This window comes from Poromitra crassiceps (genome assembly GCF_964638095.1).
Source record: "Poromitra crassiceps genome assembly, chromosome: 11".
Classification (NCBI taxonomy): domain Eukaryota; kingdom Metazoa; phylum Chordata; class Actinopteri; order Beryciformes; family Melamphaidae; genus Poromitra; species Poromitra crassiceps.
Window position 1 is genome coordinate 40,869,257 of NC_139643.1, and position 22,005 is coordinate 40,891,261.

Genomic DNA, 22,005 nt, shown 5'->3' on the forward strand with positions numbered 1-22,005 from the left:
GTGACATCCCATACCACGCCAACCCAACCCCCCCCCCCCCCCACACACACACACATACGCACAGACCCCCCCAAACAACAAGGGGCCAGGGTCCTAACAAACTAGATGATCAGGCGGCGTATAATCTAGTTCTTCAAACTGCCCGTGTAGGACTTGCTCTGCTGAGTCATGCCTCCTCACAGTTGAAGATGAATACACTGGGAGGTGATCCCGGCCTGTTTCTCTGTGTTGCTCGGCTCCCCAGCCTATTATTATGCCATTTATTCTACAAGCGCCCTGTCAGCACATCCTGATGAGCCTATTTATCCACATCCACTGAAGTGCTGAGATCACAGACTACAACGCTGCAGTTTGTCTTTTTCCCTTTGCTCGACCACAGAGAGAATCTGCCCAAATTCGGTCTTGCCTTCAAGGACGTCAAAGCAATAAACCTGAAGATATAATATGGCATAGACGCATTTGATATCATTTGACAGCAAATCTTCCAATATATCGAGTAAAGTCTCGGACAAAGTGGAGCAATGACTGCTGATTTGAAAATGATCCGTCACTAAACTATCCAAATTTGGACTTCTAGGCTACGTGATTTAAGAGAGTGATTCCCAAACTGTGTGGTCTGCGGGGCTCTGCCTGGCGGTCTGCCAGAGCATTGCATTTTTTGTTACATAGGCCACCATGGCTACTAAATATGAACCCTTTGGGCGGATTTTTGGAAATATCGTGATATTCGGGAAATATCACGATTTTGAAAATCCACTTTCAGACCCTGTATTTTTAAAGCCAGAGTGAAGTCACGTGAACTTTAGCGAGGAAAAAACAGTTTCAAACGGGTCCTCATTTTCACAGCCTAATGTTGGCAGGTGTGTGTGTGTGTGTCCGTTTTGAACCAGTAAACTTGTGTTGTTATTTAGCATTTCTGCTATTGCATGGTTAAATCAGCAAAGTTTATTTTATGGCGACATTTTTTGTTGGTATCCGCAGTGGAAGTGGTCCCTGGGAATTGTGGTTTGGTACATAAAGGTGCTTGGTCTGAAAGGTTTGGGAACCCCTGAGTGAAGATATGGAGCACCTTGTCATACTCAACTTTTATGCCCCTGCTTTCCTTCCAAGGGTTTGAAGGGTCTCTGAATCAGTCAATAGAGTCTAGAGATGTCAGCCAAGTTTATACGAGTTGGAAAATGTAATGAAATTGCTGGCGTCTGTGGCTGGTATATTTGGTTCTCCTCTTGAATCCAATAAGCACCTCAACCTTTCAAGAAAATCTCTTCTTCACAGCCCCGCAGCCATTTTAGTAATGTCCATTATTACGCATGGCCGGCTTGTATAGTCTATGATACAATTTGGTGTTGAGCCGTACTAGTCAGAATAAGACTAGCAGGCATGAATGCCCTTTTCCAAGGCAGCTCTATCTCAGAATTTATGAAACTGAGCGTGCAGTGGCAGATAAAGATACACTGCATATCACATTTCTAGATACATGAATATCAACATTATACATAATGTGACTTATGGTTGAAATGTAGACTTTGAACACACTGGGACATGAACACGGCTCTCCGGTGTGAAAGGCGCGTGTTTATACCCTCCATCCACCCCGAGTAGAGTTCTCAGTTTCAGCCCGAGCCCGACGGGACCCGACCCAGCCCGACGGGCCGGGCTGACAATTTATGCTAACGGGTCGGGTCAGGGTCGGGCTGAGCAAAAAAAAAAAGATAAGAAAGTGTGTATTTACAGTAGGCTATGCAGGGTCCCCGAGCACGACCACAACACCCTTACTGGCCACCACGCTATTTCAATAGCAGACTCTAACCAACCTGTTCTCACTCCCAGCCTGTCAAATACTGAAGTTTGATCAGCCCTTGCCATCACTTGCCAAAGAGAAAGGTACCCCCCTCCCATCAGAAATCAACGGTGCTGGCGAGGTGACGGCTAGTCACGAGTCACGTGACCACTAGTCAGGTGACGACAGTATACCCTGTCCCGCCAGATATCTACACATTGCGCCTCAGGCGACCACTGTTAGGCCGCCTGACGTTCCTGCCTTGCAACTTTCTGGTCACGAGAGGGCTGGTTCGAACCCCGACGCAAACCATAACCCTAACGGTTAGGGTTAGGGCCTAACCCCAACCAAGTTGCTTTTGTTGCCTAAACCCAACCGCATTGTTTTGCTTGCCTAAACCTAACCGGTGAGTCTAGCCGTGACCCCTGCAACACGTTACCGGGCCGAACTGGGCTGGTAGCCGCGAGCAAAACAAACAAATGTCAGTTTCTGACGGGCTGGGGGGTGAGAATATGTTGCTATAACATACACGTATCTAGAAACGTGACATGCGTAACGTATTTTTGGATCAGAAACATATCATATTATTCTATGTATCCGCAGATTGTAGAAACGTGCAACGCAGAACATTTTATTCTGGCGATTGGGTTGAGCCAAAGGCCAACCTGTAGGCTACTGTGAGCTTATTAAAAAGAGAACAGACTGAAAGAGAAAGGGGACAAGGCCTCGTTATCGTCCTGTCCAGTGTACTGCAACTGTGCCTCCTCCTGACCTTCTCGTGCTTTGATTATACAACTGCACTGCTTTAGCCACAAGCCACTGACATTCACTGCTCATTATACGCTCCACATGCTCCCGTTAACATTTCACCAAGTGCACTTCCTTCATCATAGGGATGGCCTATTTTACAGTGATACCATGTTCTGGGTGAATACTGTTGGACTTCACCATTGAAATCCAACAGCATATTTCAGTCACTCAGTGGTGTTTTGAGAAATCGTTGTTACAGGTTGAGTTGCAGAGGAATTTAGAATGGGATTGTAGGTTGCTATGGGATTTCCCTTCCGCTCCGACTGAAATGGTCGGAGCCAATGACAGAGCCTATACCCGCAGCCTGCTTCCATTCAGTCAGACTAGTTCTTCAGTGACTGTTTCCCAACAAATCTATATGCCATCGTCATCATCATCAAGTAGTGACCAGTGGTGAATGAGATGTCATACCCACTGATGATGTCATACCCGCTGAGATTCCGGCGGCGTCCCGCACAAGCATGAACACCACCCTACAGGCGCAGACTGCATAATCGGGCACGTCGGGCAAATGCCCGGTGGCCTGGCCTGGCCTGGCCTGCAAAAAAAAAAAAACTCACTTAACAGCAGGCCAGGTGCTGCCTACTGGTTTACTAGTGGTTTTATTACTTTATTCAGGGTTAAAGTGGGTGCATCTCATTGTCAAATTGGTCTCGGCCCAAATCTGGCTTCAAACGGCCCAAATTGGGCTTCAAACGGCCCAAATCTGGCTTCAAACGACCCAATTTGGGCTTCAAACGGCCCAAATTGGGCTTCAAACGGACCAAATTGGGCTTCAAACGGACCAAAATTTCCGCATCGGCCCGTATCGGCCTGGCCTGCTTGGTATCTAATGCCCGGCCTGAATTGTGATCCCAGTCCGCCCCTGCCACCCTATATTAGTGAAAGAACACAATCCATCAACTGAGCATGTAAACACCACCAACTGATGATGTCATACCCACTGGTCACATTCCTTTAAACACGTCACTGATTCTCCAACAGTAAACAGACATAATTTTAATTGGTTTTCAAAGAAATACAGGAGAGAATAGTTTTTTTATAATAAGAAAATACACCTATACGTAGCAGTGCAGAGTTCGGACGTTTTGGTAACACTTTCCTTGAAGGTGCATAATGATGACTGAGCTGACACTGTTATAACCATGACATGACACCTGTCATGAACATGAAGGCTTGCTTTATGAATGTTAATGACTGTTGTCATTAAGTGTTATTCAGTAAATTATGTCATTGTTAATGCAATGTTGACATTGTTTGAGATGTCTTCGACATTAACATGAACATTTATGACAACTTGACATTAACCAAGACTAATTACACTTAATGACGTCTTAATGAAATGTTCAAATTGTACCACTGTAGTTGAGGTCAAGGAAAATATTAATGACACCGTTATAAACTCATTTGAAAGTGTGATTGCACTTAATGACATCTTAATGCCTGCTATTTCATGTTTATGACGTGAGGTGTCATAATGAAGACATCTCAAACAATATCAACATTGCATTAACAAACAATGACGTAATTTACCCAATGACAATAACAACAGTCATAAACATTTATAACGCCTCCTGACAGGTGTCATGTCATGGTTATGACAGTGTCACGTCAGTCATCATATGCACCCTCAAGTAAAGTGTTAGCGATTTTTCTGACTCTGATGTCACAAATGCTCAGCAGAACTGAACATCCTTGTGTCCTTGTGGCTTCAACAAACCAGTGACATGATTAATCCTGTACAAAAGTAGTAGTAGCTATTAAAAACAGTGAGAGTATAGAGTGCCAAAGTCACGCCCTCTTCCGGGTTCGGCATAACCTGACACAGCCAGATGGGGGCGGTATTGTTTGAACACAATACCGCCCCCGTCTGGCAGAGTCAGGTTAGGTTCGGCATGGGACCTAAGAGATTTCATTCCCCATTCATTTTCCCATAGATGTTTGGAAAAAACCCTATGGAAAAGAGTTTTACTTGGTCAAACCAAGCCATTCAGCTATATTCAGATTCAGGAGGGCCATTTCACTCGGACAAAAACAACAAACTGGGGCAATTTACTTTTTGGAGCAAGTAAGGGGCCGTGTCGACAGGAAGTGTTTTATTGAGCTGCCAGGGCCTTTCTGCAATTCATTGTCGATGGTAAGGACGTGCTAGGAGCGCTGCTCTTCCCAGCACCTCACCTGGCGTTTAAGCGCTCTCGATGGCTAGTGTTTTGGGCGGAGCGCTCTGGGCGCTTCAAGCAGAGAAAAGGTCAACGTTTGGAGAGGCGCGCTGCTTATCAATGTCACTTTTTTTCCGACAGCAACAATTAAGCGTTCTGTCTGAGCGCATGATTTCCAAAGCATTCTGACCTGAAGAAAATGCTTCCTGTCGACACGCGGCCTAAAACTCTTTTTATAAGGATTTTTCTATGGAATAAATTAATGGGGAATGAAATACCTTAGGTCCCATGCCGAACCCGGAACCCGTGACTATTGTGGACGATTGGGGAAAACCTCATCAGGAATTTTCATCGTCGGTACTTAGAGAAACAGACTGGCGGGTGAGCACAAAGTGGGCGTGTCGTTAGTGGGAGAGAAACAGACGGGCGGGTGAGCGCAAAGTGGGCGCATCGTCAGTGGGAGCGGACTGCTTTAACGCTGTTTCTGACCACGCTCGGGGCATCGAGCGTGTATGGTAAAGTCATTCTTACATCAGCCACTTGTCCTTCTCCTTGTTGAAGTGCTCGGCCCATCGGCGGGTCAGCTCCAGGTAGAGGTCTGGTTGGTTGGGCTGGTAGTCTAGGTACAGACGGGTCACCGTTTTCTTGGGGACCGCTTTCTCTATTTGCGTGCCTTCATGCCATTGGTTGAAGGAGGTGACGGTGACGATTTCCGGCCTGACGGACAGCGCCGCCTGCAGGGACGTCTCGTAGTAGCGCCCGTTGACCCGGTTCCTCGTGTTGTGGTTGTTCCAGGGCCGGACGGCCGTGTCCACGTACCCGGGCCCAACGCTGGGGATGAAGAGCAGATTGTTCCCGTCGCAGAAGGCCTTGACGGCTTTCCAGTTCTGGTGGGAGGAGCCGAAGGAGAAGCCGTTGGAGGCGAAGTAGGTGTACATGCCGTCGAAGCCGCCGGCCAGGATGTCGTGCTTGTGGCGCTCCTCCACGACAAGGGCGACAAACACCCCATCGTAAGGTGTGCCTCGGACGCTGTGTGAACCCTTGGCGGTCAGCAGCTCGGCCCAGGACTCTGGCGGAGTCAGGTAAGAGTCGTAGATGTAAATCAGAGGCAGGACTTGCCCTGTGCTGGACTTGAATCTGTAGAACGCGCTGTGCTTTCCATAGCTGAGAAAAATTATAAAAAGGCAAAGAAACAAAAACACATAAGGAAAGAATTCTGTTATTATCTAAATCATCATCAATCATCATTGTCAAATCATGGCCGAGAGATGATTGGTGGCCTCTATCTGACTACAGTGGTATTTTTTAGCGATCATGTTTATCAAAATTAAGACCATGTTTCCCATAAACCCTGTTACTTCCTGTCCCCCCGCCCCCGAGGTAGGAAGGAGGCGGTGAGCTTGAGAGGGACAGAATGTAGGGAAACAGTGGATGATAAATCCAGAAGTAGGCGGTAATGCAACAGAAATGATGCCAACTGCCATAAAACACCACAGAAGAAGTCCCCCCTCCCCCTCCTTGGTTTTACTGAACAGGATAAATATGTTAGAAGTGATTTTTCCATCGGCTTTTCACTCCTTCCACCACTTGCCATTGTGAGAGAGAGCTTAGGCCTATATATTCAAGACTTTATGGATGGATTAGAATGGATTTATGATTTACTTCTCTTTTTCTTTCTCCAAATCTTGTTTCTTTTGGTCTGAGGGTAACCACAGTTGGTTTCAGGAAATATTGGCAATAATATATAGCCCAGAAAATGAATTCACCGGGAACCTTTAACCTATTGAATAGTTTATTAGATGAAATATTAGCTTATTGGCCCCGGCCTTCCTCTATGTCTCTCTCCCAAAGCAAACATATTTCATACTTAGCATGACCTATGGGAAAAGCTGAGGGTAATGTATTGAATTGTATAACTGTATAATCAGTTTCCTTTTATTGGCAGACTGGTGGAAGTCAGAGGAGCCAAAGCTACCTGCCTGTCTATTATAGCAAGATCACAGGGGAGGCATCTATATTTAACTAATCTTCTCTCTCCAGGTCTTTAGAGGCTTCATGTTTCGCTTCCAACGTCAGCAGCCACTGATATGGAAAGCAGAGCTCTGCCCTTTGGTAAGCGAGAAGAAAGGTTTTATTTCTTTGAGAGACAGAGTCTGAGACAGAGAGAGTGAGATTTTGGCAAAGGAGTTGAAGTAGCCTGATATCAGACTGAATTGTCAACTCGTTGCACTCCATTTCCATCTTCTAGTCTGGCATAGAGAGCCGCAGGGATGACGTATTTTTGTAGTTGGAACGCGGAAGTCCCGGACTTCCTGGTTCTTCACTGTTTCTGCCTATGGGATTTTTGAATGGGTTTTTGCCGTGATGCTTCAAATAAGGTCTCTGGGCAACGCAAGCTTAATCAAACGCGAACCAGTGTTCAGCCAGATAATCTTCACACATGAGGACCACTTTCATGAGTTTTGAAGCGTAAATGCGAGCCCTAGAAGTAAAAAGCTCGAGCTAAGCTAATCCAGAACTACACACAGTGTCGCATAGGCTTCCCCGTCACGTCACCACTCAACCTGGAGTGTTGTTGATGTGTGCGCTGCTGTGCACTGATTACCCCAGGCTGAACCAGGTGAGGGAAAGAGAATTTCCGTGTTCGTCCTTTGAAGTGATGACGTTATCTCCGTCGACTCAACAGTGTAGTCTCATTTAGCCGTTTCCTATCTAGCCGCCCTTTTAACGGCACATAAAGGCTTAAAAACTCATGAAAGTGGTCCTCATGTGTGAAGATTATCCTACTGAACACTGGTTCGCGTTTGATTAAGCATGCGTTGCCCAGAGACCTTATTAGAAGCATCGCGCCAAAAACCCATTAAAAAATCCCATAGACGAAAACAGTGAAGAACCAGGAGTGTTAGCATCGATGATTTCGGGACTCGTTCGTGCGGCTCTCTATTGTCTCCAGTCTAACTGATTTCCATGGGGGAAGTAATTTGATTTTCCTTAATCAATCACTAGAGATCAGCAAATCTGCCTGAATCCAAGGTCTTTTTTTTTCTTTCTTTTTTTAGCAATTTAAAATTTTTAGAACCCAGAAAAAACAAACCAAAAACAAACAAACAAACAAACAAACAAACAAACTCAGATACAGTAAAAGAAAAGAAAAGAAAGAAAAAACATACATACACTAGTGCCACCAGTTACATACAGCTTGTAAATATATATAAATTATGCTTGTAAATATATATACATATATAAATGAGTGGGATCCCACACGAGGGAGAAAGACCGGCCGGGCGAGTCACCCATCACCCCTAACCTCGTCAAGGTAGGCCAGAAACGGGTCCCAAATAGTTTGAAATCTCCCAGGTGAGTTGGTCCTCAAGAACCTGAGTCTCTCCATTCCTATAACGGAGATCATGTCCACCAACCACAACTGAAAACAGGGTGGAGTGGGGGACTTCCATTTCTGCAGAATGAGTGAGTTTCTTGGCAACAATTGTCCCCTGTGACAGAGACTGCTGCACAGCTGTAGGGAAGTTCAGAGAGGACTCCGCGATCAGCCGAAGATGGCGAGTTCTGCCTCCGGCTGAAGGGTTATTTTGTAGGCCTTAGAGTACCAATCAAATATTTTGGCCCAAAATCCGGTCAGTAAAGGGCAGGACCAGAAGGCATGAGACAGAGTGCCCTCCGACACCCGACACCTGTCACACAGTGGTGAGACAGACGAGTAAATCTTGTGCAATTTCTGCTTAGAATAGTGAAGACGGTGAGTAACTTTAAATTGGATCAGCTGGTGTCTACTATTAACTGAGCCGAGTTGTATCACAGACAGACTCCTATCCCATATAATGTCAGACAAGTCATTGCCAAGTTTCCCCTGCCACGCTTCTCTAATCCTCTCAGTAGAGGCCATGGTGCAATTGTCAAACAAACATACAAATCTAGAAATTAGATGCTTGGAGTGAGGAGGGCTCAGCAATACATAGAAAAAAGCATGGTCATTTGGGAGTGCTTCAAAGGTGCGAATCTTGGATCGAACATAATTTCTGACTTGAAGAAATCTGAGCCAGTTCGTGCCAGGCAACCCAAACATCTCTTCAGCAGATCAAAGGATGCAAAGTGACCATCTATGTATAGGTCTTTGATGGAAACTAGCCCTTTCTCACTCCAGGCATGATAGTGTCTGTCTGACCATGGAGCCAAAAAAGAGTGATTGAAACAAATTGGCGTATGGACAGAAACATCTGGTAGACTCAAAACACTCCTAACTTGGTTTAAAATTCTGACAGTTTTTCATGGCAAAACTTAAATTAAAATTTTCTAATGTCCCAGGTCTAATTTAGCAAATAGCATAGCTGGCAGGGAAGAGTTGCCAATAGAGCTGGCCTCCATTTTCAGCCACAGGGGGGCCCCGGGAGAAATATTGCCAGGAGTCTCTTGAAAATCTAAGGTCATTTTAAGTCAACAGTTATGCGTGGCCATGGCAACTGGAAACCCTTGCCTGTTTCGCTGCCTGTTGGACCTTTGAATCCACCCACTCCACCGAGTTGATTGCTTCTTTGTAACCTATTTTAATACAGTATATGTTTGTAACGAGTTGTAACAAGTACAATTACTATTACAACAAATACTATCGATTTTCCTCAATAGCAGCATCTATCTTGTCTATAGCGGCCGCCAATGTTGTTATTACTCCTGGGTGCGCTTGACAATGGGAAACAGATTGACAAGGGTGTTAGTCTCGCCATTACGCTGTTTATTGATGCTGATTGGCTAATCGTTAGTTCCCATCGGTGCTGATTCGCTAATTGTTTTTTCAACCGAGGAAATCGCTGCTGCATGTCATGTTGCATGTCACGGTGTCAGACCATAAGCAGCCGAAACACAACCCGGTGGAGTGGGCGGATTGGAAGGTTTGGACCCAGGCAAGGGTTGAAATGTAGACCAGTCATTCCCAAAGACTGGGTCGGGACCCACAGGTGGGTTGCAGGAGATTTTATTTGGGTTGTCAAAATAAATTTGCAGAATTTCTTCCACAGTCTTGTATTTAAAAATTGTATATTGTTTCACTGATGAGAGGAAAAAATTAGAGCCTGTTAACTCTGCCTAAATGCACTTATTTTGTCTCATTTATAAAGTATGTAACGTGTACATTTTCAATAACAACCTACTCAAGATAATATAAGGTGATGTTGGAAAGAATGTCAGTAAAAATGGTCAGGAACATTCATACATTTATGCACAAATTCACTTTTCTCATGAATTATAGATGAGGCCTATTGTGGATCGGGTCGCCATAGTTTGTCATTCTTAGAAAGTGGGTCCCTAGAAAAAGTTGAGGAAATACAGGTGTAGACGGCCAACCTACTTGTCAATAATGTATTTGATGTTGTCATGCATGCTCTGGTCCGTCCGCCCTTTGTATGGCTGTATGTGGAATGCCACCTGTACAAATACAGTTGAACACATGAGAGAGTGCGTTAGCTTCACACAACACACCACACAAATACATAAAAGCCTGGAAAATAAAGGGTTATGCAGTGAATTACAAATTGAACACAGTTTGCATTGGGCCCGGTGCTATTTGTTTTGATCAACAGCCAGTGTGTTACTCTACATTTAATTTGTGGTCTGTGGACTTTGCTAATTATTTGGCTCCGTGAATCATTGAAGTGCCATTCCAGCTTCATCCAAATGCCTAATGGAGGTACTTGTGCCACAGTGAGTGCATATTTTTGTGAGGATCACTCAGATATCTCTTCAGCATGCTGTCAGAATAACACTGGCTTCATGCACCGAGCTGCGCGAGCCTGTGATGTGGCCGATGGAGAGTGTCAGACTGAGGGAGGAATACATCTCCAGATAAGAGCTTTGATGAGGAGCTCTCTGCAGTGTTTTCTTTGAGATGTTGCATGTAGCCTCTCTGTGAAGCCCATCGTCCATGGAGGCAGGGGAGGATGCTCCTCCAAGAGCGATATTACAACTATATGTTTGAAATTAAACATAAAAAAACTTTCAACCTAGATAAAATAGGCTAAGTGGGTGGGTGGGCGGTCTCTGTCTGTCTGTCTGTCAGTCACGAAAGTGACGGAAGTGACGCAGCCAGTGTGTTTTGTCCAACTGTGTCACTTGGGCACTGATGTCATCAGTGATGTCACTTGAGCAACTGTGATGATGTCACTCAAGCAATTATGATGTAATATGAGCCAATGGCGCACAGTTACACGATGGCGCAGTTGCCCAACTGTGAATTGCCCAACTGTGATGTCACTCGGACAGTTGTGATGTCATCAGTGATGTCACCCGAGCAACTGTGATCTTATCCTAATATAAAATTGGCAGGCATACATAGACACAGACACACACAGAGTGGGCTGGAGGGATGCTGTGCATGATGTCATAAATGCCATAAATCAATGTGTAATATTTCTGTAACAGTTTACAATGGGATGTTTCTTCTTAACTTTACATTTCTTAACTGTAACGTATTCAGCTAGGTGGTTTCTGTAGTGACAACGTCAGGTCATACTTTCTGTCCATTTCAGGCCACCGTAGCTCACGGGACAGGAGGGGTGAGAGGTTGGGGCGGAGCTCGAGGCTTTGACAGAGACACGTTTGCAGATGCTGGGCTGCCATCATGTTCTCTTCAAATCTTCAAAATACTTCAGCAGTACAATTCTCAGAATTGCATGACTTTAAATCTATCAAAACACGTGTGTGACTCAACATTAACTGTCAAGTAGCGCTTTAACAGCTAACATTGTGTGCCTGTTGGCACCTAGGTCCATTCGGACTCAAGCTTGGCCTCATGGCACTTACTCATGTTGTTGTCTTCTGACTAGATCATTGCTTGTGTTTTATAAAGCTCAGATGTACGTCGCTTTGGATAAAAACATCTGCGAAGTGAAATTGTAACATTGTAATTAGCTAGCTCATGTTGCCAAATATCATAGATCAACATGGACATTAGATGTTCATGGCGAACAGTATTTTATGTTAAGCAGAGAATATCTTGGGCATCCGGGTAGTGTAGCGGTAGATTCCCTGCCTACCAACATGAGGGTCAATTTGCAATTTACAACCTGCAATGCAGCAAAATTTCTTTTCCTGTTACTGATATAAAGTGTATCAAATTCCCTGCATCGGAAACGGATCAATTTGCCTGTTGACAACCCAATCGCCGGAATAAAATGTCGACATTGTACGTTTCTGCCATTTCTGCAATCCAGGGATATATAATCTGAACGAAAACTCTAAACAAAACCACGGTTAATTTGAAAACATTGCTGCCTTTACCAACAATAAACGCAAATAATACAACTATAACAACTTTGGTTATTTTTAGGCAAGTAAAGTTTGGGTTAGGCTTTAACAACAAAAACTGCGACTTGAACACGGCTCTCCAGTGTGAAAGGCAAGTGTTTACGCCCTCCTTCCACACTGACCACACCAGCCTTACTGGCCACTGCGCTATTTCAATACCAGACCTTTATGACGTTATAACGTTGATATAGGCCTAACACGTATCTAGAACCATGATTATGCAAAAAATATGCATATTTTTGATTCAGAAACATGATATTCTATGTTAGCCTAGGTAAACCCAGCCACCACGTGACCTGCTCTCTCAGTTCCCAGTCACTAGTCACATAGTGACTGAGAACAGGTCTGAGAGCAGGTCACGTGGGGGATGGGTTTACCCAGGCTAATTCTATGTATCCATGGATTACCGAAACATATACAATGCTGTCATTTCATTTACTGGCGACCAGGCTGCTGGCGATGGTAAGCTCCCGGTGAGAAGGTGCCTTGGTCCAAGCGGCATCAATCATTAAAGGGAAAACAGGCAGCACCGTGTCCTTTCCTCTGGTACAAAGATAGAAGCAGACAGAGTCTAACTTTAGCCTGTAGGATGCTGGGAAGATCTGGAAAATGGAGCTGGGAGGAGGAGGGGGGAGGAGAGGGGACCGCCGGGAGAAGAGAAGGAACCAGATGCTCACCATCCCCACAAGCTTGTCCTGTAGTGTCCTCTAATCTCGCAACACATTGTCCTGTAGTGTCCTCTCATCTCTCAACACGTTCAGATGGCAACACACAAGGTCTTTTCCACAGACCCCTGACTGTCTCAGAAATCTTTTTTTAACCGCTCGATCATACGAGTCATAATAACATCATATCTGCAGGCTCTTTTTTTATACTTTATGTGCCCCAGAATGGATGTTGCACTTCAGAAATAATTCAGGACTTTGCCTCATTACCTCACCAACCCAGTCTCACCAATCTGTGTACCTATGTGTTATATTTTACTGTGTTATATATTACTAATAGTAAGTATTATAATTTTTTGTACCATGTATATTGATTGTTTAGACACTAGGATTTTCTTTTATTTCTGTATTTGATATGTACTATGTGCGCACAGGACTCCGTGCGCCCAGGGACTACAGATGCAAATTAGCTCTTAGCTATCTCTGGTGCAATATGTTTATTGTGTACTGTCCCTGCTCGAATAAACAATAAAGATAAAGATAAAAGATAAATAACATGACTTTACACTTTTAAATTGTGTGCAGGGCATACCCCAATTGCCAATTTTGCATGCAGGTGACACGCCTCGCCCGGGACACGTGACTAGGGATGGGGATTGAGATCCGGTTCTATAAGGACCAGGTTCCAAATGGATCAAAACCAGAAAATCAATCAAATAAGGTCCAAGCTTATCGATACTGTTATCGAGACTAGCGGGTCCTACATAACGTTATGTCTTGACTGTCGAGTGATGAGAATCATGTAATTTAAAGCAAATGAAATGGTACATACACCGATTGTCTAATGAAGTTACACCCTACAAGTTTGCCTAAGTTTGCCCTGATTATTTAAATGTCACACTACTTCTTGATTATAGCACGGCACGCAATTGGCAAGTTTGGCGTATTCAATACACGCAATTTGAACGTGTGGAGTCGTGTTATTTGTACGCAGAACACTACGATGAACAGGCTTGTTTTTAGGTGGGCTACCATGCATTCTGCTTTTGTTTCAAAGGCTCTCTCTCATAAGCACCAGGGCTGTACTCAAACCCGTAGAGAAATCATGTCATCCTTCAGCCCGAGTACAAACTGAAAATCGACACAGCAGGAGGTGCGATGAGGTTTTCACACAGCAGCAGCAGCAGGGTGTGACTTCGGCGGAGGCTGTGATGGATCCCCGCTCTCATCCGGGAGAGACTATGCTACGGTTTGTTTGCTTCAGTCTGGGGAGTCTATGGCAGCTCAGTGGCAAACAGTAAAGCATTGACAGACCCGTCGAGCCACAAACACTGAACACCGAACGCTGAGCGAACGCCCACTCCATCTTTCAAAAGCGGCTGCGAGGTCTTCATAAACAGTTTCCATGGCAACGTGGTGGTGTTTGGCGCTGGGGCTCGGCCTCCTCGACTTGTTGGAAATCATGGAAGGCCAGCAAGGTAAGATGCTGTTCGGCTGAATAAGTCACGGATGGATGCCGATGATGAGAAGTGCTTGGTTTGCACAGATTCCTCACGTTTCTGTGATGCTGACAGACTCGCATATTTACATTTCAACTCATAGTAGCTGCAGCTACAAACAAGGCATCTGAACACTCTTTTCTACAGTGTCTCTTTGTGATTTAGGCTGATAGTATTTGTGCCCCATGAAGATATCTCCGGGCAAATTTTGCTCAAAATGTAGAACTTTGCAAGGCCCTTACTCCTTGTGTAAGTTATACTTGATAGGAAAATCCATCTATTCCTACAACAACAAAAAATATCTTATTGGCCTAATGGTGGCGCTATAATTATTAACAGCCTGGTCGCAGTACAGTACAGTATGCAATGTTTTCTTTCGGATGATGGCGAAGGCTGCATGCACCCTCTCTGCCTGTGATTGGCCTAGCGTCAAACGTTCATCCAATCACATTCGCTTGGCTATCCTGCGTCTCTTTCTACAGTCTGTGGTCAGACAGACAGCAGTTTCGCTTGCTAGCATGCATGAAAGACGCCACTGTGTGTTTATGTTTTTGATATAGTCTGGTCTCTGGTTTATAATGCTGCCGCTACTCTTGGCAGTGCACGTATGTAGCCTACAGACAAATAAAAAAGAAAAGATAAAAGATTAATGAGAATTGATCAAGGGTTATATAAAAACAGTGTCAATGCCCATTTACTGATTCTAACACAAGAGTGACATGTATTTGAATTGAAATATGTATCAGTAGTATGTGGTGTTTGCCCAGCCCTTCATTGGGAAATGCAGCTTTATGGAGTGGGATCATGTGGAGATGGTCTTCAGAAACTTTGATGAGATTGACAGTAAGTAAACATTGTTTCAGATACATGGTGTAGTTGTGGAAAAGTGTGTGTGAGTTTGGAAGAGGAGTGCACCACTAGCTTGAGACATGCATCCTTAGCAGTGTTGTCTTCGTAGACGAAAACGGAGGAAAAATTTTAGTCGACTACCTATTTTCACTGGTGAAAACTAGACTAAATGTTAGGGAGGGACGAATTGGGAAGAGATCCAATCAGAAGAGAAGAAGACGTTAAACATCTGTGTCTGTATTGCACATTCAAACCTTAAAACAATTCCAGAATAACCGATTAATATATCTTTACAATAAGTTTGGAAATTCTAATGAATAGTTACGGTTTTCTTTGACTAAGATGAGATCAAAATACTTAGATACTTAGTCGACAAAATCTTTAAATCAGGATGAGGTTGACTAAATATGATAAGAGTTTGAGAGAAAGTGGATTATAGCTCACTCAGATAAACATGTGAATGTTGTGTGATATGCAAAGGTTGTTGGTTCAATCCCAGCCTCAGGCAATTTCTTAAAAAGTACTCACATTATAAGCTGCAGCAGTGATCCTTCTTTATCATCACCAGTAGTTTGAACACTGATAGAAATAAGCTGATGAAGGAGACTAGTCAGTCCCTGACTCTAGCTCAACTCACTGGTACAAATCTCACCTGTCTCACTCTTTATGCTCTGTGTTATTGTCAGTGTTAATACAGTGTGTAGAAATCAGAAGCTTAACTCCCAACAGCTCATAGCTCAGTTGGCTGAGTCATTGTCTCTGTCTGACAGGTAGACTGTTGGTTCGAATCCCGATGGAGGAGACATATTACAGCACTGCCCTGTCTTTAACATCACCAGCGTAGCGCCTCCTACAGGCAGATACACAGAGCGACACAGCGCCTCCTACAGATCCACAGAAATGGACACTGTGCACAGACTGCAAAGAGATCCAGACATGTCATATACTGAGTCTAGAGCAGTTTTTCAAAAAGTTATTTTCACGCCTAGCGGTAGCCAGGGCAGAGCACAAGAAATAAAACGTACTTCCGATGTCAGTACAAATTTAGCTCTCTGTGGTTTTCTGTCTGATAACCCTCAGCTCATGTCTCTGCAGAGGTCAGGGGGGGAGAACAGCCACAGAATGTGCTATACAAATAAACTTGACTTGACTTAACATATTTTTGGTTCACAAACGTTGAATGTCTGCATAAACATAAACTGTGAAAATGTTATTCTGATCGACTGTGTTGATCATTAAAAGGGCAATGTGATATCACACGACATCACATTTAAAAAAAACGAACAGAGCTTTAACCGCCTTAGCATCACATCTTTTTAGTGTGGCATCTTGTTCTGCACACACAGTGTTCTGTCATTTTCCCTGCTCACGCGGGCTGCAATGTCAGTTAGTTAGCGAGCGCTATCTGGTTCAAAAGCACAGAAGAAGCAAAGCTATGAAGTGAAGGTCTTCTTATGTGGCTGCCTCAGAAGCGCTCGATCAAATGACACGTGACATCAGGACAAAGGCACTGGCACACAATGACATTTGCTGAGGAGGAGGCAAGTGGAAAACACACGCGCGCGTGTGCGCACACACACACACACACACACACACACACACACACACACATGCGCACGCATGCATGCATGAACACACACACCTCGACCTCTATCTAGTTGGTGGCAGTTCTGGTGCACTGGTTGGAACATTTGCGCATTAGCCTTCAGGTCATCCATGAGATATCCGGTACTCTGTTGTGTAAGTCTGACTGACACAGAGAGAGAGAGGGAGTCTGACTGACACAGAGAGAGAGAGAGGGAGAGTCTGACTAACAGAGAGAGAGAGAGAGAGAGAGAGAGAGAGCGAGGGAGGGAGAGCCAGTTCTCAGCTCAAGTCTTCCATGTAAGGAGTATGAATGTGGGTTGAGGCAAAAGCTCTTTTGTCCTATTATGCTGAATCTACAGACGGAGCTCTGCTTGTTTTGCGTCTCAAGCACCTTCAGCTTATTTTGGATTTAGAGCCGTTTCATTCTGACCCTGTTCAGTGTAAGCTCAGACACAGCTTTGTCAGCTGGGGGGGAGTGCATTTAAAGGGAGAATCCACCCTAAAAACACTTTCACTCTTAGAAAATAACTATTGGGGATGTATCTTGCGGGCCTGGTTAAAACCATCAAGATAATGTGACCTCACATTCTGTTTGGCTCAACATATCAGTCTGGACTTGCAGCCGCCCACAGCGACTTCCTGAAATGACAATGCAACCAGGCCAATCTGGCGAAACAGTAACCGCGTCTCCCAAAGAAACGAGCGGTAATGTTAGCGTTAGTAAACACAGCTGTACAGTAAGTGCAGTTATTGCAGAAATAGACTCAATAACAACAATTAAACAAGAACGAAAGTGTGGATCAGTGGAGTTTCTCGGCGGACGTTTTTGCTGTTCTTCTGAGTCGATTTGGTTTGGATTTGGTGATGCTGATTGGCTGTCTGTCAAGGCATGTACTCCCGCTGACTCAAATCGTTGTGGGCGGGAGTATCTCGCATTTTTGGGTACAGTACGTGTATTTCTCTTTTCATTACGCAACATTATATCCAGATATTTCTAGCGTGGCTACAATGGATTTAGCAGAAAATGTTTCAGCGATCTAAACCATCAGTGGTAAATGTCAGGTTTTGGTGTAAGTCCCTCAGAATGAAAGAGCATGAGCAAAGACGATGGGATTCAAGCAAGATGGCCCAACTTCAACTCACTTCCTGTCATTTTGTCACGTGGGTTTTGACCATGGTTTTCCATGGACACGCCCACTTAGGAGACTTTCGGCAGGTCTGAGTCAATGGTTGACCACGCCCATTTAGGAGACTCGCTGCTACCATTTGATAGAATTGGCAGAGCCTGCGGTGAGCCATCTATAGTAATATAATATCTATGGCATGAGAATCTTTCTAGAGCCGCCATTTTGCACGAAATCCATCATAGAAGAGGCAGAGGCCAATTTCTCCATGACAGTAGCTTCAAATAGACCAGAATGCAATGCAGCCATTAAGGGGCAGGACTGTCGCTTTTTTCTCGAGTGTAAAAACATGCTCTCTTGCTCTTACTATCGCTCTCTCCACCTACACAAATTGAATCCAACAAGTTGTCGCACCTTCTCTCTTCTTCTACATTTTGGGAAATGTAGGAAATCGCTTAACCGAAGTAGATGAGGCAGGTTGAGGGAAAGTGGGTACACCAATAAGTAAATTAACAACAGTTGGTCACAAAATAACTCGTGAAATATGCTGGACATCACAAGGCTGATGGAAAGAATAGGAGTGTCTGAGGGTCATGCTTGGTCTTCGAACAGAACAAAGCAATGTCCTGACTTTGCTTGCGGCACCACACAATCAACTGTCACTTGGCAGCCATTCAGTTAGTAAATCACCAGAAAGGAAAAAACATACCGGTTGTCTCACCAGTTACCTTGATGCTGTGCCTGTGGGCAGCGTCCATGACGGCTGGAACCAGGTCCTCGGTGGGCTCCCCGTGGTTATCTGCCACCCCGGGGGGGTACCAGGACAACACCAGCACCCCTACAGCACCAGAGAGTCTGCTATATGAGTACAGCCAAGCATGTGTTTTCTTTCGATTGAGAATGTTTATGTTGTCAAGTTTAAACCGTCTATAAGGACAGTGCCAACACCTTGTCATGCACCAATTGACACCCAAGGGTAAGAAAAAAAACAAGCCATGAAGTCAGCATGTGGAGCACGTGTGTGTGTGTGGGATGATGCTGGAAACCTCACCTGCTGCGGCCGCTTCTATCTGGGCCATGTGTGACTCCAGCACCTTCGGGTCCCTGGAGCTGTAGGGTCCCAGTTCGGGGTAAAAACTCGAGGCAATGTCCTCTGGAGGCGTGTGCCTTCCTTGAGGGTGGCTGGCTGCGATCTTAGGGTCCCAGTGTGGCACCAGCACATGGTCCCAGTGAATGTACTTGCTGTCCATCATGGGCGAACCGTACCACAGGTAGTAGAAGATGTGCACGTCGTAGAAGATGCTGTAATCTCGGTCGGACTTGGTGAACACCACCTTGGTGTCGCTGCTGCTGGCCAGGCGGGACTGGACTGGGGGCGACACCACCACGTCTTTCACGCCCAGGCGCCTTCTGTCCGACCTCTCCGCGACAAAGTGCACCATGCCCGGGGGCAGGTCCGAGAAGCCGTCGCTGGGTTTCAGCGTCCTGAGCCCCATCATGGTCCCGAATATGAAGAGCGTGAAGAGGAAGAGTGCGACGAGAGCTTTCTTGCGCAGTCGAGTCATTGTCCAGGGTTCCCACGGGTCCTTGGGATCCTTGAAAGTTTGTGAATTTGAGAAAATAAATCAAGGCCTTGAAAGTTTTTGAAAACAGACATGGGTCATTTAAAGTGTTTGAATTTATATATTTTGTGCAAGAATAGAAATTGAAGTTATTTTGATATTTTTTTCACTTGACGTTAGTAAATAGGTTTAACACAGCACAGTTGAGAAGTGTTCACACATTCAAGCCTCTCTTTTTAATTGTTGTCTGTGAGCTTCTGAAAAGCCTGCTATTAATAGTTCTCATTATTCAAATAAATGATCAGTGTTGTAACAGTAATTTGACTAACCTAAGCTTGATCCGTTTCTCAAACTATGCCGTGTTGGGTCCTTGAATTTGAGGGAATTGGACCTGGAAAGCCTTGAACTTGATGTTTAAGAAGGTATGGGAACCCTCATTGTCGCTGTCTGTGGTCCTGCAGGGGCGGACTGGCGTCGAGCGAGTGGACTAGGCAAAGGAGAAACTCGTTCTTCTGTCCCTGCAACGGCCGCTGCACAATCTGGTCTATAAAACGTATGAAAACCAAGGCCATCTCATTTCACTTCCATAACAATTACGTCCTGGGAGAAGTCTGCACTACAATAAAGACGCTTCTGTTTGGCTTCCCACAGCCATGATCGGTTGGGTTTTCATTCCCCGCATTCGTTCCTCTTCGAGAGAGAAAAGTGGAAAATCAACATTGTCATTTCATCATTCAACAATCCCCCCAAATGTTTTCTTGGCAGAAAACACGGACTATACAGTCCTCCTGATCACAGCCCAGGCTTCTGTGGAGCGACAATAAAGGCAGGCTGGTGGTTACCTTTGTAGTCCATACCGTTAGCGGCTGGTTCGCCTTGTTCAGCTGGCTCTCATGTCTCTTCTTCCATGCAGGATTTGAGGATGTTCTCGCTGTCATCCCATCTTTATGATGAGAGAGTGCGTCTGTTTGCTGGTGTGATGATGTCCATGTCCATCCTGTCAGTGCCAGCCAGCCCCACTTTTGAGAAACACTGCGTTTATCGATTGGTCACACTATAGAGAGAATGAAATATTTGTTTCTGTGATGCGGAGGAGAGGAATGGGTGGGATTAACCCCGAGCAGCGGCAGATGTATGAGGGGTGATTAATGCCACAGAGAAGCAGGTGCAGAAGCATTGATGTGGTAACTAATCACTTCAGGGACATGCACAGATAGACCCCAGGGATCCCAACCAGCATCCATATTATGGCAAACTATTGAACAATGTCACAGGTGAGGTGCACATGAAGGCATAAATACACACAAGGCTCTGGACATTGGCCGAACAGTGGATAAAGGGCTCAGAGCTGGCCTGCAGGTTTCTATGATAAGTTATCAAAGCTTATGTGACTAATACTATGCATGACAAGGAGAAGCATCTCGTATGTGGCACGAAGTTGTATGATCAGGAAATTATCTGTGAGTGAAGATCATAGGTCTGACCAAGCAACCAATTAGTAGCTACCCATTGATGCCTGTCTGAGCACAGAGCTAACTGCCTACTATATATATATATATATATATATACATACACACGTATACACATATACCATATATATATAATTTATATATATACATATACACTAGAGATGTGCGTGTAACAGCGTTGTGTAGGTGGTACTTGCAGCAACCCATGTTAAGGGCTTGTCCAGGGGTGGATTCGAACTGCCGACCCTGGGCTTGGGAGACCGACATGTTAACCGCAACGCCAAGAGAGCTAGTTCCCTTGACGGAGCTGATTAACATGCCTTTATACCTGGGGAGTGAGTTTAACCAATCCACTCGCTACCACTCGGGACTCACGAGGAATCCGCGCTGATTCAACTGGGTTACACTCACCCCCTTAAACTCACTCCACACCCACTGGACATCCGGGTCACGGCACCAATGTAACGGCGTTGTGTAGGTGGTACTTGCAGCAACCCATGTTAAGGGCTTGTCCAGGGGTGGATTCGAACTGCCGACCCTTGGCTTGGGAGACCGACATGTTAACCGCAACGCCAAGAGAGCTAGCTCCCTTGGCGGAGCTGATTAACATGCCTTTATACCTGGGGAGTGAGTTTAACCAATCCACTCGCTACCACTCGGGACTCACGAGGAATCCGCGCTGATTGAACTCAGTTATACGCGGATGAGCTTTTATGCCATCCTAATCCGCGTGTATGCATGAACCGTCCGCCCGCCATAAATCCACGCAAATTATTTCATACTATTTATAGATCCGCGCCCGCCATGCACCCGACGCTATAAACGCAATAAAACGCTATAAAAGGAGCAAACTTACGGTTTCTGCTGCCGTTGGTGCGATGGCTGCAGTCCAAGACTCCAAATAAACTTCCATGCTGTATTATGTCCAGTGCACCACTTGCCCTCATATAGCTTACTCGGCTAACGCTATAGCTTTAAGTTTAGTTCACTGGATTGCCTCATTGTATGGGAAAATACGAACGCGTCTTCTCTTCAAACACGTCTTCAGCGGAGACTCCTACTGACATCATTGACCATATATGGACGAAAAGTGGAGAGCACATGGCTTTGTTTGGTTTACGGCCGTGGGTCCTTTGGGGGATCTACAATAGGCGACTAAGAATGTGCCTGACAAAAAATGTAGCTTA

At 45.0% G+C, this 22,005-nt stretch overlaps 1 protein-coding gene across 1 annotated transcript; it reads right to left on the minus strand.

Annotated features, from left to right (window-relative positions):
- Positions 1–5,276: 5,276 nt before the first annotated feature.
- Positions 5,277–19,352, minus strand: maneal (mannosidase endo-alpha like; the record flags this gene model as incomplete). The annotated part of the gene is made up of 4 exons (XM_083645777.1): positions 5,277–5,913; positions 10,109–10,185; positions 18,516–18,625; positions 18,839–19,352. 4 exons carry the CDS (start codon positions 19,350–19,352, stop codon positions 5,277–5,279), a joined length of 1,338 nt encoding a protein of 445 aa, XP_083501903.1.
- Between the last annotated feature and the right edge of the window lie 2,653 nt (positions 19,353–22,005).